Here is a 19,028-nt window from a genome sequence, read left to right on the forward strand (position 1 = left end):
AAAAGAAATAGCGATTTTTATGTTTCATGGTGTGGTTATGCTTTTCCTCATTGTGATGCAAAGACTTTTATGCAACATTTGGAAATTTAAAATCATGATGATGTGACGTGTGATTGGTTCTCTCAATCACATTCTAACTCTACGAGGTCTCATGGTGGGAACCCTTGCATCAACCCAGCAAAGTTTAAGCAGACTTATGGGAACCCTTGCTTCAACCTAACAAAGTTTGAGCGGGCACATATGGGAACCCTTGCTTCACTATTGGGCAGACATATGGGAACCCATGCTACACCCCATCAAAGTTTAAGCGGTCATTCGCCCGACGCTACTGGGGCGGACTCATGGGAACCCTTCCTTCAACCTTAAGGGGGTAGTTGATGTCACAACAAGGACAGATCCGAAGGGGGGCATCCCACAAGGGGCAAGTTGGACAAGGACAAATCTGAAGGGGCGAGTTCGCAAAGGGCCCACAAGGGGCGAGTTCGCAAGGCTCACCCCATGCCACAAGGGGCCAGTTCACAAGGCTCACGCGAGAGCCCTAGGTGCTATTGAGACTAGGGCAAGTGGGAACACCTCCCATGGTGGAAGTTGGGGAAACCGTTGGATTGCTTGAAAAAAAGAAGAAGCAAGACATGAACACACTACTTTTAGGTTGAGAGAAGAGAAGGTTCTTTGCTTGAGAGGGGGGGAGAGCTTCACGTGAGGAGAAGAGAAGGTTCTTTGCGTGTCATTTGTGGATGCGTTCGTTATTTAAGGCGGGGGGGGAGGTAAGGTAAGCCTTGCTTAGAAAGAGAGAGAGAGAGAGAGAAGAGAGAGAAGAGAGAAGAGAGAGAGAGAGAGCGCCATGGCCTCTTGCCTGCTTGAGTCTTTCCCATTGGGCCTCCTCAGAGCTCTCATGTCAAATTTCGACATTGTCGCCGGGTAATGACTCGCCCCTGCCTTTTCTATTTCTTTAACCATATAATTAACTACCTTCATCTCTTTCTCTCTGCTGCCTAACTCTCTTGCCCCCCTTAAGATCTGTCCAATCGGCGCATCGTCTACCATTCGTGTTAGGATCGCTTGGCTCATTCTCATGCTTGGTTGCCGTAAGTCCACCCCACATAATCCCATCATTAAAAGCTAGAATTTGAGAGACATGCCATGATGTCTTCCCTTAACTCTCTTTTGTTGCTCCCACATAATCCCATGATTAAAACCTAGAATTTGAAACATGTGTGCCTCCTTAACTCACTCTGTTTGTTGCTCCCACCACATAATCCCATGATTAAAATTTGAAACATGTCTTCTGCCTCCTCAAAGTTAAGGCACACACATGTCTCCCATGTTTATTTGGTCCCACATAATCCCATGATTAAAAGCCAAAATCTTATACATGTTTGCACAATGTCAACCTGTTTATGATGAAGAGTTGGTACATAATTTCATTCATTCATTCCCTTAGCTTAATCAACTCCTTATTAGCAGGCTGCCTCCCTCAACCCCCTTTGTTGAACTTTAGCCAGTTGCTTAGTCTATGGAGATGTTGGTAGATTTTGGTGAGTCGAAACAGGTCAATGTGCTCCTTTGGAGTAATCTCATTCCATCGTTCTAGTGTTTTGTTATGAAGAAGGGAGACATTTTATCATTCACTTAAAGTGTAGTTAACATGGTTGTCGTGTCATATATGGAGCTTGGGGACAAAGATTGTATGCTGGTTTGACACACCTTTTGTCAAGGGCAGAGATCTATTGTCAACACCTTGGATCTCCACCAAGATTATGAAGCTCCCTAATCAGTATTATGTGTGGCCTTGGGGTCTCTTTGGGCATGCCAAAAGTGTTGTTAGTCGGGGGCCATCAACACATAGAAGTCGGTCAGCACACACATAGAGGCAGTTTGATTAGACCTATGAATAGAAATGCAAAGATAACTAGATGAAAACATAAGGAAGGAACTCTCATTTCTAAACACACACATATAAGAGCAACATCATTGTATATTCAATTAGCTTGTGATTGTCACATGATAAGCAACCATTAAGTTGATGCATCTAGTCTATTAAGCATCATTCTTCTCGGGTATCAATGCGGCTTTTATGGCCGAAAGTGGAAAGTGGTGCTCTTTAAATGGCTATCTCGACATGCCTTGTCATTATCATTTATGCCACATTATTCCCCATCATGAATCTAACTACCTAGGTTCTTGAATGAGCATCACTTAGGTGGCAATTTGTTCCTAGGTGTGTAGCCACATCCTTAGGTTCTCTCCCATGCTAATAGTTATGTCACTTGGAATTGTTGAAACAATAGTCATGATATATAGATTCCCGCTCTTTATTTTCAAGTCAAGTAACACATTAAACCACTTCATGATTGGAGCTAATTCATAAGATTAAAAATGTGTCCTCTTTAATTGTTTTCTTTTTTTATACACCTCTTTCAAATTATTGGTGTAAATATGCATTCCAAGACCATAAATGCTTATTTTGCTAGCTAAAATACCTTTTACCTCAAGTATTACGACCTTAACTATTTGTTTATTTCCACCTTGACTATTTCTAGTGATACTAAAAACAACAAAACTAATGAAAGAAATGGTATGTATGGAGATTAAATTTTAAGTATGCAGAACTATAATTATATCTTTTATATTTGGATCCTTTGCTTTTTGCCTCAATTATAAAAGGGTATAAGCTTGTACAAGTTTAAATTACTACATGATTTAAAGAAATCACTTTTTTCTTGATATTCTAGTTCATACTTTTAAGTCTTCCCTATGTGTGCTTGATCATTTCAAACATCCATAGCTTTTTGGATAAGTTTTTCTTTTCTTGAAAGCCCCTTGTAAAATTAACTACTTTTTATTTTGATAACCTTTATGTAAACAAAATAAAAACTCTAACTTATGAGCTTGATAACCTTTATGTAAACAAAATAAAAACTCTAACTTGTGAGTTTGACTACTTTTTATTTTGATAATCTTTATGTAAACAAAATAAAAACTCTAACTTGTGAATTTGACTACTTTTTATTTTGATAACCTTTATGTAAAACTCTTTGACATGATTTTTAACAATTTTATGATTTTATGGTTGAATCAATATTACACGCTGAATATTACATCAATTGTTACATTATTATATAGACATGTAGTCAAGATTATGTATTGCCTTGTGAGTTTCTGTTGAGTGCACTTCATCAATCAACACATGCTAATAAACCTGACTAGTGAATTTTGTTAAGAAACTTACACTTACAATTTTTCAACAAGAAACTAAGGAATGAGGTCCATTTTTATGTGAAGCTTGGGCTATGGCATCTTGAATACATCACTTTCACCATATTACTTTTAAATGTCCTAATTTCTTGAATACAACTCTTTTACCCTATTGCTTTTAGATGTCCTAATATCTCATTTTAGATGTCCTAATTTCTCATTTTAAATTTTTGGAAATGAATTTTAGATGTCCTAAATTTTCATACTCAACTCATACTTTAATTTATTGAATTAACAGGACTATTGTCATGCTTCTTTATCCTCTGTAAGTAATACACATTCACTTCCTTTGAATATCTATAAACCAAATTTGATTTTTATTGTTTATTTTGCTACGCTAGCTTATGGTACTAACCTTGCTTGAAATATGGAAGTCTTGATATTGTTTTGAACTAACCATAGAATTGAATGTGAATTTTATTTATTTCATAGCTTAATAAGAAAAAAAACAAATTTTTAATTAAATGTAAATTTTATTTATTTAATAACTTGATAAACCCTTAGTCTTGGAAAACAAAAAATTAATTAAAGTTAAAGGGAGAGGAGAGTAGCTAGCTAAGGTTACTTAAGTAAACATTAAGAATGGTTCTTTTCTTGAAGTGGGGGTGGGGGAGGAGGAGGGTATAGTTAGCTTCATTAAAATACAAGCACTCCTTTATATTTCATAAAGAATGTGTAGCATAATTCTTAGGTGTCTAGTTATGCACATGTAGATTCTGGTGGTTCAAATTCAACTTCTCACAATTTGTTTTTAAAATTTAGCCTAGGGTCTTGTAGTTTTTTATACCTTTAATTTTGAGTCTAAACCTTAGATTAATAAACGAAACCATTATAACTTTATCAAATCCAAGTTTTTATTTTATTAGGAAACATAAAGGAAAGAAGCGTCATGTTTTTTGTATGGTTTGACCTTTACCTATATTAAAAGGAAAAAATTAAAAAAACTTGCCAAAAACCATCATATTTTCTTATATTAACTTGGATAGATTGCTCATCAATGAATGTATAGAAGATTAGTAAATGAGTGGGTTATCATTGTCTTCACTGACATCATCAAGGTTGAGTTCATTCCCATATGGTACTGTCACTTCTCCTCCTCATCATCATTTTCTCCTACTTTTGATGGTTTATGCTTCATGAAGAGGATATCTAAGCCATTGAATTGGATTGTTTTTTGTACAACAAAAGGACTCGAAGATCATGACACCTTAACCAAGAAAAAAATATCTCACCACTCATTAACATGACACTTGCATTATAATCTTGCAATGCAAATCCCACTGCACATCATCCTCCTCCTCTCAACTACCTTATACATTATTATTTGCAGCCATTATCAAGTTATGATGGCCAAGAAGGACAATAATCAAAATTCCTTAGAGGAAACAAAATAGTGGTTGTTTCCACTTGCCCCTTTTCCTCATATGAAAGGCCTTGTGATGGCCTCCTCCTCCTCCTCCTCCTCCATCTCCATCCTCTTTTTCTCATTATTCTCATCCCCCTACCCCTCCTACTCCTCCTCCTTATCCTTCTCATCCTTTTTTTTTTGGGTTCGTCCCCTTTTAATCCTCCTCCTCCTCTTCCTCCTCCTTATTCTTGTGAGTCTTTTTTTTTGTTCCTTCCCCTCTTAATCCTCCTCCTCATCCTTCTAGTGATTCTTCTCCTCCTCATCTTTCTTCCCCTCTTAATCCCCCTCATCCTTCTTGTGATTCTTCTCATCCTCTCTCCTTCTTCTTTTGCTTCTCCTTGGTCCGTTCCTTATCCTCTTCCTTTATTTCCTTGTCCTCCTCCATTTTTAGCAACTACCTCATCATGATATCCTCCCCATCTTCATTTAAAAAATGGAGAATTTTATATTTTTCCTTATTAGTAATTTATGTGATCCAACTTCTCCTTGAAGGTATGGATTTCTAATCACTAGTAGGTGTATTGATTATATTTAGTATTAATATCACTATTATGTGTTGTTTTTTTGTGATTCACCTTTTCCTTTAGAGGTTATGGAATTATAATTACTAGTAGGTGTACTAATTATTTTTAGTACTAATATCATAGCTATGTTTGTCATCATGCCTACAACCATATCCCTCATAAAAGCATGTGTTAGCCACCTCTTTTAGTAGCATGTGTTTGCCACCTCTTTTAATATCATCATCATGATTACTAGGATGATTATACACATATTTGTGTCAATAGTAGAAAATTGGAAACCCACCAAACTAATCATGTGGTGCTTTTTTGTTGCACCCGGCTAGCATTCACGTCATAGCTACACCAAGAATAAAGGAACTAATATTTTGGGTGCTAGAGGAATCGACCAAGGGTAAAAATGCATCAAGGGGTAACCTTTAAAAAAATCATATTTTAATAAAATTTTAAAATAAAATGACCAAGTAATTGGCTACATCCAAATGCTTGAGATCCAAAACAACATAGCTATATGGCCTACCTTAGCGGAGTCATGTGAAAATAGTTCATGGGTGTTTGGTTAGCCATGACTAATGAGCACTATTAGACCCTAAGTGGGAGAGAATTTTTAATAAATGCTTTAGGCTCTCACACAAAGCTTGCACCCTTCTTTCTTGCCTCCTCCCAACAGCAAGTACGCTAACATGGCACTAGCATGGATTTTAATGAGATAATCTACTAGTAAACTTGTCACTTGCCCATGGCCACACACTTTCCTCTTCCTTCAAAGCTTTGGCCACCCAACTTAGAAATAACATGGCCATAAAGTTGTGTGTGTGTGTGTGTGTGTGTGCGCACGTGCATGTGCACACGCACATGTATGCTTAAGAATAGACTATTACACTATTCTTCTTATTTGCTAACCTAACTTTTATAAAGTTATCTTTGTTTCTTTTGTCATCATGTATAACATCCAAGCTAGGTTTTTGGAGCTTAAAATAGGCCTCTTAGTTCTATGTTTAATGAGAATAAAATGTTGCATTCTATTTTTGTTAGCCTTTGCCATTTATGAGTGCTATTGATGAAATAATTAGGATAACCATACTTTTTCGCTCATTTTTGGAGCTCTTATTAATCTTAAATCATTTATGATGGTAGTAGGCAAAAAATAGTTATGGATACACACTTGATCAATGTGTTTTGTCTTCTTTGAAAATTCTTAAAAGATTAATTGACTAACTTATGTTTTTCTATATAGGATAGCATCAATCAAAGCAATTGAGAGTCCTCGCAAGCTTGATGATCAGCAATGGCTAACTTATTGGGTGATTTATTCTTTTGTGACTCTTGTGGAGTTGTCATTTTGGAGGATTTTTTACTGGTAAATTGCTTCTTTTTCCCATCCCTTTCTTTTCTAAATATTTAAGAGTGTACACTAGAAAAGAGAGTAGATGAGACACACACAAACCCTAATTTCTCTCATTAATCCATCCCTTTCTTTTCTAAATATTTAAGAGTGTACAGTAGAAAAGAGAGTAGATGAGACCAAAGGAGACACACACAAACCCTAATTTCTCTCATTAATCCATCTCACACAATGTAGAGAAGCTCCATAGCTAGCTTCATCAAAGAGGTTATTAGCACGCATTATACCTTTTCCCTCCACCCAAAGGTCCTTAAAATTAGTTAATACATGTTTCTCATTATAAGTGATATGGCATAAAACATGTAAAGCATAAAAAATACCATGTAGGTGGATTATAAAGATAACATTTGATTTTTTAAACGCTTAATATTATAATATTATGAGCATGAAAATGGCAACGAAGTTACATGTTAATTGACATTGTACTACTAGAGGACTTTAGGATCATTTATTTTAACTATCCTTGCTTCATGTACACATTTAAATTTTAATGTGAGTGCAAATGTGATGGCTTTAAATTCATGAAAGATTTTGATGCTATAACTTTGAAATATGATGATGGGATTCATTGTTTAGATTTTTCTATAATGAAATGAAAGGTTTACTTTTTCCAAATCTGAAAAATGTGTTTCTTGAAATTGACTTTGAGTAAACATTCATTTTTTGCAAGGATTCCTCTTTGGGGAAAGGCTAAGATATTGGGTGCATGTTGGCTTGTATTGCCACATTTCAATGGTGCAGCATTTATGTATGACTACTTTGTTAAAAAGAAACTATTTAAGCAATATCAAGGTGCCCCTCAGACTACTCCACATGCTACTAGTCTAACAAATTAATTGTCAAGAGTGATGGAACCTAGAACTTTCTCCTCAATGAAACATTTCATTGAGAATTATGGATAAGATGGATTTGAGAAATTCATTACAATTGTAATCTCTCTCTCTCTCTCTCTCTCTCTCTCTCTCTCTCTCTCTCTCTCTCTCTCTCTCTCTCTCTCTCTCTCTCATGTACGCATCAAGATCCTAAAAAAAGATTTTATATTCAAGTTCTAGTGATCATGCATGGTCCAATGGCTTGTTCATTAAATTAAAGATGCATCTCCTTATCTCCTTTCTTTAGCATTATCTAGTTTTCAAATATCTTATCTTTTTGGAGTACACGTACAAATACAAAGATATCGATTACATGTTCCACGTTTTATGCCTTTTTTGAAACATGCTATGAAGAACATACACAAACCTTCGATAAAAGAAACATGATATGAGGACATACCTTTGATAAAAGAATTCAAAAAGTGTACTAGCCTCTAATATATTCAAATAGTGTACTAGCCACTAGTATATTTGCCCTAAATATTTTTCAAGAGTCTTATACCTTAATTCACTATCATTATATTTAAAAAGATTTTTGCATCAAAGATCTAAACTAATTATCCATTTTAGTCAATCTTACTTGGGTCTTATTAATGATAGTAAAAGATGTGCGTAGTAGTTCTTGATAATGATGAAATGGCTTAAATTAGATAGTTAGCCTCATGTATTTAATGAACTACTAATATGAAAATTTCCTTTTTATTAATAAGGGGAAAATTTTAGAAGAATAGGTTAAAGAATTAAGAACTTATATTCGTGTGGTCAAGAAGGAAATTGGAAAATGTGCAAATATTATTCAACATGTAGTAGAAACATTACAAGTTGGAAATTTTCCCACTCTGCCAAATTGACATGTGGTGAAAATGATTGTAACTCATTTTAACAAGGGAGTTCCACCTCTGGCCAACCTCCTTCGCATGGTCCTTCTAGCTCTCGGCATGTTCCAGCTACAAGATGCTTCTTCTCGCACTCATCTCACGAAGGCACCATACAATTACCTGACTATATGGTTAGCATAACATTCTGGATAGCAGAGTACAAAATGAAGATTCTACAACATCCAAAAATCTAAAAGTTTAGATTTTTTTTCTATATATATTCTCAATTAGATTCTTATAGGAAAGTTACCCTTCTACCCAGATAGTAGATGTCAATTTTAAACATCTATTAGATAAATTTGAACTTGGATATGATCAAGATACAAGTTTAATTAAAAAAGTTACACTATTTGGATTTATTTTTACTTATCCAAATAATCCGCATCATCAATGGGTTTGATTTTTGTTTGCGGGGCAGACTACCCACCATTGAGTATGCCAGATGTTAGCTTAGAAAATAACCCTTGGTCATATTATTCATTTAGACCTTAATCAATTATACCTTAGTTATAGCTTAGGAATAAGGTTTGAATAACCATGTTCAGATCGAAGGTGATGCTTTGTTACTCAATTCAGGTTGTTACATAATATGCACTAAGTGTTGATAGATACAAGTGAAGAAGAAAAGAGACAAGGAAAGAACATATAGAAGTATAGAGTTATGTGTAATTTACCTTTGAAATTATGTGGAGCTTTATATTCATAAGTGTTATATTGTTCAGTAATCTATGTATCACACCTTGAATGCTTGAATGATGGTTTATATTATAATTATGTTTAATGTTTAATCTATAATCTCTATGTGTTAGTTTATCCACCAACACAAACCCACCCAGCCCATCAATCCTATTTAATAGAGTGCTTGCCTATCAAGAAGCTAGTTAAGAAGGCAAGACTACTTTAAGCCAACCAAGGAGATTTGGGAAGAAATGAGATAAATAATTAAGGATGTGGGCAAAACCCCTACAAAAACAAGAGAGGTGCCACATTCCTCCATCACCAATAGGCTCAATGAATAGTTCCATAAATTTCATGTAAAGAATATTAAACCATGCCATCTTTGGGGCAAAGCTCCAATGAGGGAGCGAGACCAAGGCCATCAAGGTTCACTTGACTCTCGGAAGTACTTAAACCATATCAAACACCACACTTTTTTAAACTTTTAATATCAACCCTGAGTTGGTTTTTCCCCAAGCTAGACATGGCAAAACAGCCCCATCATTTCCCTTATGCAACAATTATGGCATGTATCTTTTGCAGCACCATAAGCAATCCACAGGAAAATCTACAAACCAATCTACACGCGCACACAGTGTAAGCATAAGTACACCAACTCCTTAAGAATAGCTCCTAAAGGAGACCATTATGGAAGCTTCTTTACCACATAATTAATTTCTAGTTCCTCTTCTAATGGAGCCTATTATGGAAGCTTCTTCAGCACAAAACCAAGTTCTAGTTCCTCTTCTAATGGAGCCTATTATGGAAGCTTCTTCAGCACAAAACCAAGTTCTAGTTCCTCTCTGTTTAGACAAGGACAAGGAACAAAGAACATATGAGGGAGTTTGGAAAAATCCCAATTACCATTTTGCAAGATTAAAAAAATGGGGGGCATGGTGAAGCCTTTTAAGCTTTTGTTAAAACGAGCTCATTTGAAATATCATTGGAAAGCTCTTATAGAGTAGGTTCTAAATCCACATTCTTGGACAACTTTGGATTTGGTATACTAAAGATACAATAAAAAGTATATTAAAAAGAAAATTACCATAGCAATAGGATTTTCCCAAACTCCCTAATTTGGTCTTAACATGGAATGCATAAAGAACCTTACAGGGACTACTTCCAACCCACATATCCCACAAGGGTAATCACGTGTAAGTTACTCGCTACACAAACCTACATCCTTAGGCAGGCATAAGACTAGTGCCATTAGAAATTGCAACCCAATTCCATGGAGCATGAAACTCTAAACTTAGAGACAAAGGGTTTTTCACAACCATCCCCTTACGTTCCATTTCCATGTGAATATAAGACATGGCTAAGGATGGCATTCAAAAAGGTAAGGGGGGTCACCATAAATATAGCACCCACAGAGGCCTATATTTAGTCAAAATCGAGTGAATCCACATATCAAGGATGATGACCAAATTTGATGGAACTAAAAATTTCATTAAGTACCTAGAGAAGTTCAATCAAGTTTGTAAATCCATGGAAAGGATTGATGATCCCAACAAAATATGATCATTTGGACTTTACCTTGAAGGCAAAGGAGACCATTGGTTTAGGGCACTAAACCTAAGGTGAACTACCAGGCCTTGAGACACACTTTCATTATGGGATTTTCACCAGTGGATCCCCCCATTACTCAAGTCTACATCCTCTAAGAGGTCTTGAGACAAACTTTCATTTTGGGATTTACACCCAATAAAGCCACATGTGCATAAATCTATAACCTCAAGAAAGAGGAAGGAGAGACCATGCAGAACTACATTGCCTAAGCCAAGTATCTTTATGTGAGATGCATTCCTAGAGGAAGTATGGATGCCCTATCACTTTCATGATCCATCGAATGACCATCTCTCTCGCATTTTTATAGCCGTAGACACTTTATGTGTTGTCGTGCAAGGTAATGGACCTGCTAGTAGAGAATTTGCAAGATAGGGATATAGAATTTTTCCACCTAAACCAAGAGATATGGGACACATCATCTAATGCTTTTGCGGCTAAGGAGCCCAACTACCACCAAAAAGAGTCCTCTTAAAGGACATGATCGTGTGGGTGAGTTGAGAGAATTTTCTCAATTGATTAGGCCATCATTGGCAAGGCCACCTCCCACCCAAGAGTAACCTCAAGGTCAATCCCCCAAGGGCAATCCCCAAAGGGTAACCTCAAGGCCAACCCCCTAAGGGAAATCCCTAAAGGGTAGCCTCAAGGCCAACCCCCCAAGGGTGTCCCCGAAGGGTAACCTCAAGTCCATTCCCCAAAGGGCAGAGCCTCAAGGCCAACCTTGCAAGCCACAAAGGGAAACCTCAAGGCAAATCGTGTAAGCTACACACCCTCACTTATTACCATTAAGGGATATGGTTTAGTGTGTAATTTGTTGTCAAAATATAAGCATGGAGTGTAAGGAAAAAGATAACAAAATTTTTTTATTCCTTGCCCAATGCCACACAGGAACCATGACTCATTCCTTAGTCCAATGCCTACAAACCCCTCAGTGGAGAGTATAGACAATCAGGGTGTGGACTCCATCACCATGATAGATGCTTCCAATAACCATTATCCCTACCAAACCCATCAGTTTAAAGCATTAACAACTTGCATGTAAAATAGATCTTAATCTTAATTTTCATCAAGTGATCACTTACCAAACTATGCTTAAACTAGTCCATATGATAATCTTTAAAAAAATAACAAATTTAACCACGCCCAATTTATCTCACAATTCATCTCCTAATTTCTACCCCCTACTTCTATCTCTCTCTTATACATATTTGAATAAAAAATGAGGGAAATTCATGGAGTGATCAATTCTCCATGTCCTTATACAATTTGACAAATCCTACTAGCATGGCTTAATTTTATAATAACTTAAGAAGAGATTAATTAACATATCATAATACAAAAATAAAAATTAACTGAATTCGTGAGAATTTTAATTCTTTTTCAAGCAAAGAATTACTAACTTTTTAATTCAATTCAAGATAAATTAAGCATGATTAATTGTAAAAGATATCGGAACACAAAAATACATGTAGAAAAATAGGCAAGGAGATTTGTTGTCCACCACCACTTCAAGAGACCACCATCTCAAAATTCTCCACTTTCATCCTAATTGAAAATATTTTTATGCTCAATCACCAATTTGTTTAAGTATGGGCACAATTTTCACCAATTTGGAGGTTAAAATTTAATTAGAGAAGGGGGAGGATGCTATGTGGCTCATGGTGGAAGTGGTCAACCTAGTTAAGTGGCATTCCTTAATTTAGATGAGTGAGGAGGGAGAGGTTGCATATGTTGAATCTATCCATCCATCTAAGGTTTCTGAGCATGGTTAAGCACTCTAGCGTAATAAACCAAGTCCAAGCGAGATGTCCTCCTATTTTTCCCCATCCTTGTTGGGGTAGGTCAAAAACTTAGTTTATGTTGTATAGGCAAGCCTTTAAGCAAGAATCATCACACGAAGGAGGGAGGGGGCTGGAAATTTGCAATAATTTTTGGTAGATTTGGGAGCTTCAAAATATAGTCTCTAGCATGGCTGGGTAGCCCCTATTGCATGGGATTCAAGGCTTAAGCAAGAGAGGTGCCAAGAAGAACAATCAAGGGATCATCACCATAGCCCTCTTTTAAGCCTTTAAAAACATAATTTTCACTATGACGATGCCCTTTTCAAATCCATGATTTCACAAGAAGAGAGAGGTTAGATAACTTCAAATTAGCATGCATGAGAGTCTGAGAGGGTTCCATTCACACTTATGGGGGGAAGGGTGGTGACAATAAGTGTCACCACCCTACTTTCTATGAGTCGCTAAAAAGTTAATTTATTTTTAATATCAATTAGATATTATCCTCAACCTTAGTACATTCCTTTACATAAATGATTGATTTATCATCCGTTACACTTCCCAAGGATTAACACCATTAGAATTCAAGGTTAATTGGCTTATATTAAGGTCAATGGATTTAACTTTGTTAGATAAATTCATCTTCAAAAGATTTTGGCAAGTCTATTGATTACCGAGACTAAACACACACCACTAACTAGGGTTCAAAAAAATCTCTCTACATATAAGGGTCTCAACCAAAAACTCTTGCGCACAAAACATAATTGTAAACATTCTCAAATCCATTTCCTTATCCACATTTTGATCAAGTTTATTTTCTTAAGGAGTAAGCTCTTCTATGGCATCCAACTGATGAAGTTAAGCCCAAGGGTTCAAGCTTTGTCCGATGAACCTAAGTCACACAAAAAAATCCATTTCTCATCTTATCCAAGATTAGAGTTCTAACAAAAAAGTGTGCATTCATATACTTTACTTAGTGTACATCACCCTGCTCAAGTATGCCCACGAAGTCATCTTCATGAACATATTTCCTTATGGCATCACCTTGAACCATTTTATAAATCATTCCACAACCTTTTTCCCAAAGATGTCAAGTTGTGTCCTTCTTGATGGGATAATCTATTAGGAATTCATTGACCAAGAATTGGGTAATGTCTTACTCCATTCTGGTACATTGGTATGTGGTCAATAAAGAACAACAGAATGCCAGGAAGATCATTGAGGGGGTTCTCCATTTAGGATTCTAGAAAGGAAGATCATCTTCCACTCCTAGAGGGGGTTCCTTGTTTGGGATTCTGGAAAGTTGGCATGCACATGTACGAATCACTTTCTCACTATGATGGTGAAGTCAAATTCCAAAAGAATGAGCAACCATCTAGTGATGTACCCTGTGGTGCAAGGGTTATTCACCAAATAAATAAAGGTTGATGGTTGACAAAGACATTTAATGTATTAGCAAGGAGATAATGTCTATACTTGAAACCTCTTTACAACGTACACCATGGATAAGCCCTCTCTCTCTCTCTCTCTCTCTCTCTCTCTCTATATATATATATATATATATATATATATATAATTGTGTTTAGCATTATTGAGTTGATGGCTAGCAAAGTCACAAAAGTTCATATTGTGCTCCCCAATGATGTGCTAAAGCATTAATATATGCACATGGAAAATTAGATCATGATTAGAGGATCTCAAGATGGGTGTGCTTGCTAATGCCTTCTTTAGCCTTTCATATGCCCATTGGTATTCATCTTCCCATTCAAAGAAGTAGCTTGTATAAGAGTTGTTAAAATGGTGGGGACAAGAAAATGTGATAAACAATCTGATTGAATGAACAAGCTGAAACCGAATCACCACTGGTTATATTACTGAATTAGATGAGATACAACAAATGATAAATTATGACTCTAATGTGGAAGGGATGATCCCCAAAACCCTACCCTAATTGTAAGGAGCTCAATCAACTCAAATATTACAATCAGTATAGTGTTGTGAGTGTTAGGCTAGGCTACACACTCAGCGGGACTGCGGCTTCTGTTTACTATTGTTCACACTTGTTCACTATCCGCATACAAGATAGGCTTTTATAATGATCCAGGTAGGTGAAAAGCTTGTCGTTGGTGGTGGATAGACGAGTAGTGATTGCAACTTCATCTCCATAATCTTGTCCTTGATCTAGTTAGCTAAATTATGCCGATTAGGTCAACTCTGTAGAACTGTCTCTTGAGATGATGGCAACCTAAGATTTCTCCTTTGATATAGGAATCTCTTTCCACCAAATAGGCACACGTCACGTGCACATTTTCCAAAGGCTTTGCATGATGGTGTGAACTTGCATATTTCAACACCTTTCCTCAAGATCAGTAACATCTCTAAACCTTTGTTTAGATAGCTGACTCCATAGGTCAAAAACTAACCCTGATAGATTGATTCAATCAGCTGATTCAATTAGCTGATGTCCCTTATTATCTTTAACCATGTAACAAACTAAGCACTTTACATAGCAATTATAAACTTGTTAAAAACACATTATATATATATATTTAAAAGAGTGCAAACTTTAAGATAGTATAATGATGCCTACCTTTGATGTCATTGATCATTGTGTCCATAAGACCCAAGAAATTCTTATCTTTGAATATCATTTTCTTCAACATTGTCACCATATCTACATTTATACGAGTCATCTCAAACCTGTATAAACTTGAGAGATTAAATTAAATATAAGTATCAATCAAAAAATATACTAAGATATAAAAACATAAATTTGTAAAAACTAATAATACACAAAAATACCATTGACTTTGAACAATTTTGATCTCATTGTTGAAGATAAACAAAGCTATGATTGCCACATGATTGAGTATGACCTTTGCTTCTTCATCAATTATCATTTTTCTTCTTTTTAAAACTTTCCATTTATCATTTTTCTTTGTTGTGTAATCCACAACCCTAATTACTTCGTATTTTAGATCATTTGAGGAACATAATGCATTAAGGTGAGACTTCACATTGATAATATAACCAAGAGGCTCAAATCATAGAATTTCTTGGGGTAATGTCTTTCACTTCAATCAATATATAAGGTAGGCACCATTGAACGAACTTTTATTTTCTTCTGCCTTGTAATTTTCATAATACATATTGGGAAACCTTGGCCACCTACCATATCGAATCAAACAAGGAGTGGCATTTGTCATTTTTCTTATAACTTCATCGATTTTCTTTCTTCACATTATTATCCAACTCTATCATAAGAGAACTAATATACTTAGAAAACATATTCAATGCTAGTATATGCATGCACTCATATACTAGAGCCAAAGATAAATCAAATATACAAAGATCATATAATCTCCATAAACTTGATCTACCTGATAGACGTGCTTTCTTAAGTATTTCTTCATGAGCTTGGGTGCTTTCTCTCTCTAAAATTGTTAGATTTCTATGTAACTCTTTAATAATGCAGTCATCTCTTTGTCCATTGCATCTATCCATATTGCATCTATCCATTCTTTCTTATCACATGCATACTCATAGAAAGAGGGGTTCATCATGCTGCTCAGTGCTGTTAAGAAGGCATAATTTGTTTGTTCAAAGTCTGAATTGTTACCTCTGTGATATGTTAACCTTTGGGGATACTTTTTGTCTTTGGTAGACCTCCTGAGGGCTTCTTGGTGGTCATCATCTTCTTCCTCTAGTTCTTCAATTGAATCTTCCTCCAAAGGTGCTATCTCTCCTTGAGAGTAGTTGATGAAGAAGGAGTGTTTGCGTGTCTGATGGATGAGTTGACTAGTTGGAAGTCTCATTAAAGATCACATCCCTTGACACAAGTGTTTCCCTTTTTATTGGATCATAGAGTTTTTAAGCCTTATTCTCCCTATTATATCCAACAAACACACACTTTCTTGACTTGTCATCAAGCTTCTTCATATCTGCATCTAGAATATGAGAAAAAGCCAAACATCCAAATATTTTGAGGTGACATACTTGAGGCTTAAGTCCATGAAAGGCTTCATATGGGGTGATGCCTTGGAGTGTTTCAGTTGGGGATCTATTCATCAAGTAGCATGTTGTGCTGATAGCTTCAGCCCTGTAGGTGTTGGAGAGGTTCTTCTCCTTTAGCATACACCTGGCTGACTCAAACAGGACTCTGTTCTTCCTCTCAGAATTCCATTTTGTTGAGGCATATAGCTTCAAGTTAGTTGCCTTCTTATGCCATGCTCAAGAAGGTATTTGTTGAAGTCTTTTGAGAGGTATTCTCCTCCATTTTCTAACGTGAGGACCTTGATTCTTCTACCTATCATGTTCTGAACCATAACATAAAACTCTTTGAAAATGCCAAATACTTCAGCTTTAGACTTCATGAAAAAAACCCAAGTGTCTCCGGAGTAATCATCTATGAAGGAAACATAGTATGTATTGCCACAAAGTCAAGGAGTGTGGGTTGATTCACAGACATCTATGTGAATGAGGTCAAAGACTCCTCTTGCTCTACTTGTGCTTCTAGAAAATGGTGCTCTACACTGCTTGCCAATGCAATAGGCTTCACATACTTTATCAACTTTTTACAGAGATGGTATGCCCAAAACCATGCCTTTTGATTTCAGCAACATGCTATTGAAATTCAAGTGACCATACCTTTTATGTCATAATTCTGATGGAGGTAAGGAGGCTGACCTACCAACTTTCATGCTGATAGTTTTGCTACTGATCCCCTTAACTTAAACAGTTTTCCATGCTTCTAATATCTTTCGAGACAACCTTGTAGCTGTGTTGAGGATCTCTAATCAGGCATTGCTGACCTTCAACTTCCACTTTGAAGCCTTTATCCACCATGGCTCCAACTGAGAGTAAGCTCTTGGTGAGTGAAGGCACTAAGAGGGAATCTCCAAGCTGCTTCCTTTCCCATGTGTTCGTCTCAAGGGAAACTTCTCCTTTACCTGTGATAGAATTAGGAGTGTTGTCTGTAGTGTAAATCAAACCATCATGAGTAGAATCCAATTTAGAAAAGTATTTAGCATATGAGAAGTCATGTGGGAGATATCAATTCACCATGGTTCTTGCATGCCATTATCTACATGGTTGGCCTCTTTGATCTCTTCAATAGAGAGAAAAGTATTGGCATTTGTGATGTTTTGAGAGCTTCCATCTTAAGCATAGCTGACTAATTTCCCTTTTAGATCAGCTTGCTTTTTCCTACAATCTTTCTCAAAATATCCATATTTTTTACATTAATAACATTTGAACGGAGTTATGGGAAGTTCTACCTCTAGAGGAATAGCCACCTCTACCATTAGAAGAATAAGTAACTTCATGAGTATGGTGATCATTGTTGTTGGGATGGTAGTTGTCATTTGATCTTCCTTTGCCTCTTGTTGTGAAGAGGGCTTTGTCATTGTTACTTGTTGAAGTGCTGCTACTACTATGGATGTTCTTCATGGCCACTTGTATGTGATCCTCGTCCCTAAGGGTGAGCTCCAATTTGTCAAGTGAGGAGTTTTCCCTCAGAATGATGAGGTCTTGAACAAGACTTTCAATCATAGCTTACCCTCAGCCCATGGATAATGATTGTATAGCAAGCTTATTATCAAACATCTTGTCTCCCATATCTATCAGTTGGTATGTAAGTCTTTCACCTGCTTGGGAAATGAAGTCTGTAGCATTCTCATTGGGCTTTCCTTGTTTCATTTTTTAGTTCAGCTCTCAAGGTAATTTGTCCTGAAGTACTTTTACATTCAAACACTTTCTTCAGATTATCCCAATATTTTTTGGCATCATCACCTCCCTCAAATGGATTAGGATGTCATCCTTCACACTTAGCGTTATCATGTGGACAACAAACATGGTGTTTTTGTCCCATTTTGCTAGGGCTTCAGTAGTTAGATCTGCTGGTCTCTCCATAGAAACCATCTTCCAATGATCTTAGAAGAATAATAATAGTGACTACATCTTCAGCTCTTCCATGTTGTATAGTTTGTACTACGTTTTTTAGCTTCCTCCAAGTGTAGGCTACTTAAGTTGGGTGCCATTGAGTCAGCTGGAATAGATAGCTGATTTTGCCTTTGAGTTTCGACAGCTAGAGCTGACTCTGAACATTGATTCTGACTTTAGTAAACCTGGCCCCGCCCAAGCAAGTAAACCCGGCAAGCAAGTAAACCTGACCAAATGCTGAATGCTGACTCTGGAATGTGAAAAGCTATGCGGCAATAGGCGGTGACTGTCATAGCATAGCAAGTCATTGGTTGTTGAAGTAGCAGGTCCACAGCTTGTCAGTAGGCAAGTAGACGAGTTGTTAGTAGTAGCAGGTTGACTCAGATGGCTCTCTGATAGCTAATTTAGACGGTTGATTCTGTTAGCCGATTCATGAAGCTGAATCTGGTAGAGCTGATTCAGGCAACTGGCTTCGACAGTCGAAAGATGATGTAGCATCAACAATAGGTCAAAAGCTGATGTAGATTCTACAGATTTGAGTTTACAAGCAGAACTGGATGATACTGAATCTGTAACCCAAGTGTAGAATTTTGAATGCTAGAATGTAGAAGACAGACCTACCACTTGTGCAACACCAATGCGGAGCAAAATGGTTGCTGCAGATCTAAGGTGGCACAGATCTGAG

At 36.5% G+C, this 19,028-nt stretch overlaps 1 protein-coding gene across 1 annotated transcript; it reads left to right on the top strand.

Moving 5' to 3' along the window:
• Nucleotides 1-797: 797 nt before the first annotated feature.
• Nucleotides 798-7,554, top strand: LOC147629951 (HVA22-like protein e). The gene is made up of 4 exons (XM_086810892.1): nucleotides 798-921; nucleotides 3,497-3,523; nucleotides 6,425-6,547; nucleotides 7,263-7,554. Exons 1-4 carry the CDS (start codon nucleotides 845-847, stop codon nucleotides 7,426-7,428), a joined length of 393 nt encoding a protein of 130 aa, XP_086667018.1. The 5' UTR covers nucleotides 798-844; the 3' UTR covers nucleotides 7,429-7,554.
• Nucleotides 7,555-19,028: the final 11,474 nt, after the last annotated feature.

This window comes from Cibotium barometz, chromosome 17 (genome assembly GCF_041138505.1).
Source record: "Cibotium barometz isolate CiBa-2024 chromosome 17, ASM4113850v1, whole genome shotgun sequence".
Classification (NCBI taxonomy): Eukaryota; Viridiplantae; Streptophyta; class Polypodiopsida; order Cyatheales; family Cibotiaceae; genus Cibotium; species Cibotium barometz.

What these genes read in the sequence shown, in the direction of transcription:
- LOC147629951 (XM_086810892.1), top strand. Translation starts at nt 845, where the DNA reads ATGGCCTCTTGCCTGCTTGAGTCTTTCCCATTGGGCCTCCTCAGAGCT. An exon ending in GTCATGCTTCTTTATCCTCT is followed by an intron (nt 3,524 to 6,424) that starts GTAAGTAATACA and finishes TTTTCTATATAG; the next exon opens with GATAGCATCAATCAAAGCAA. An exon ending in TTTTGGAGGATTTTTTACTG is followed by an intron (nt 6,548 to 7,262) that starts GTAAATTGCTTC and finishes ATTTTTTGCAAG; the next exon opens with GATTCCTCTTTGGGGAAAGG.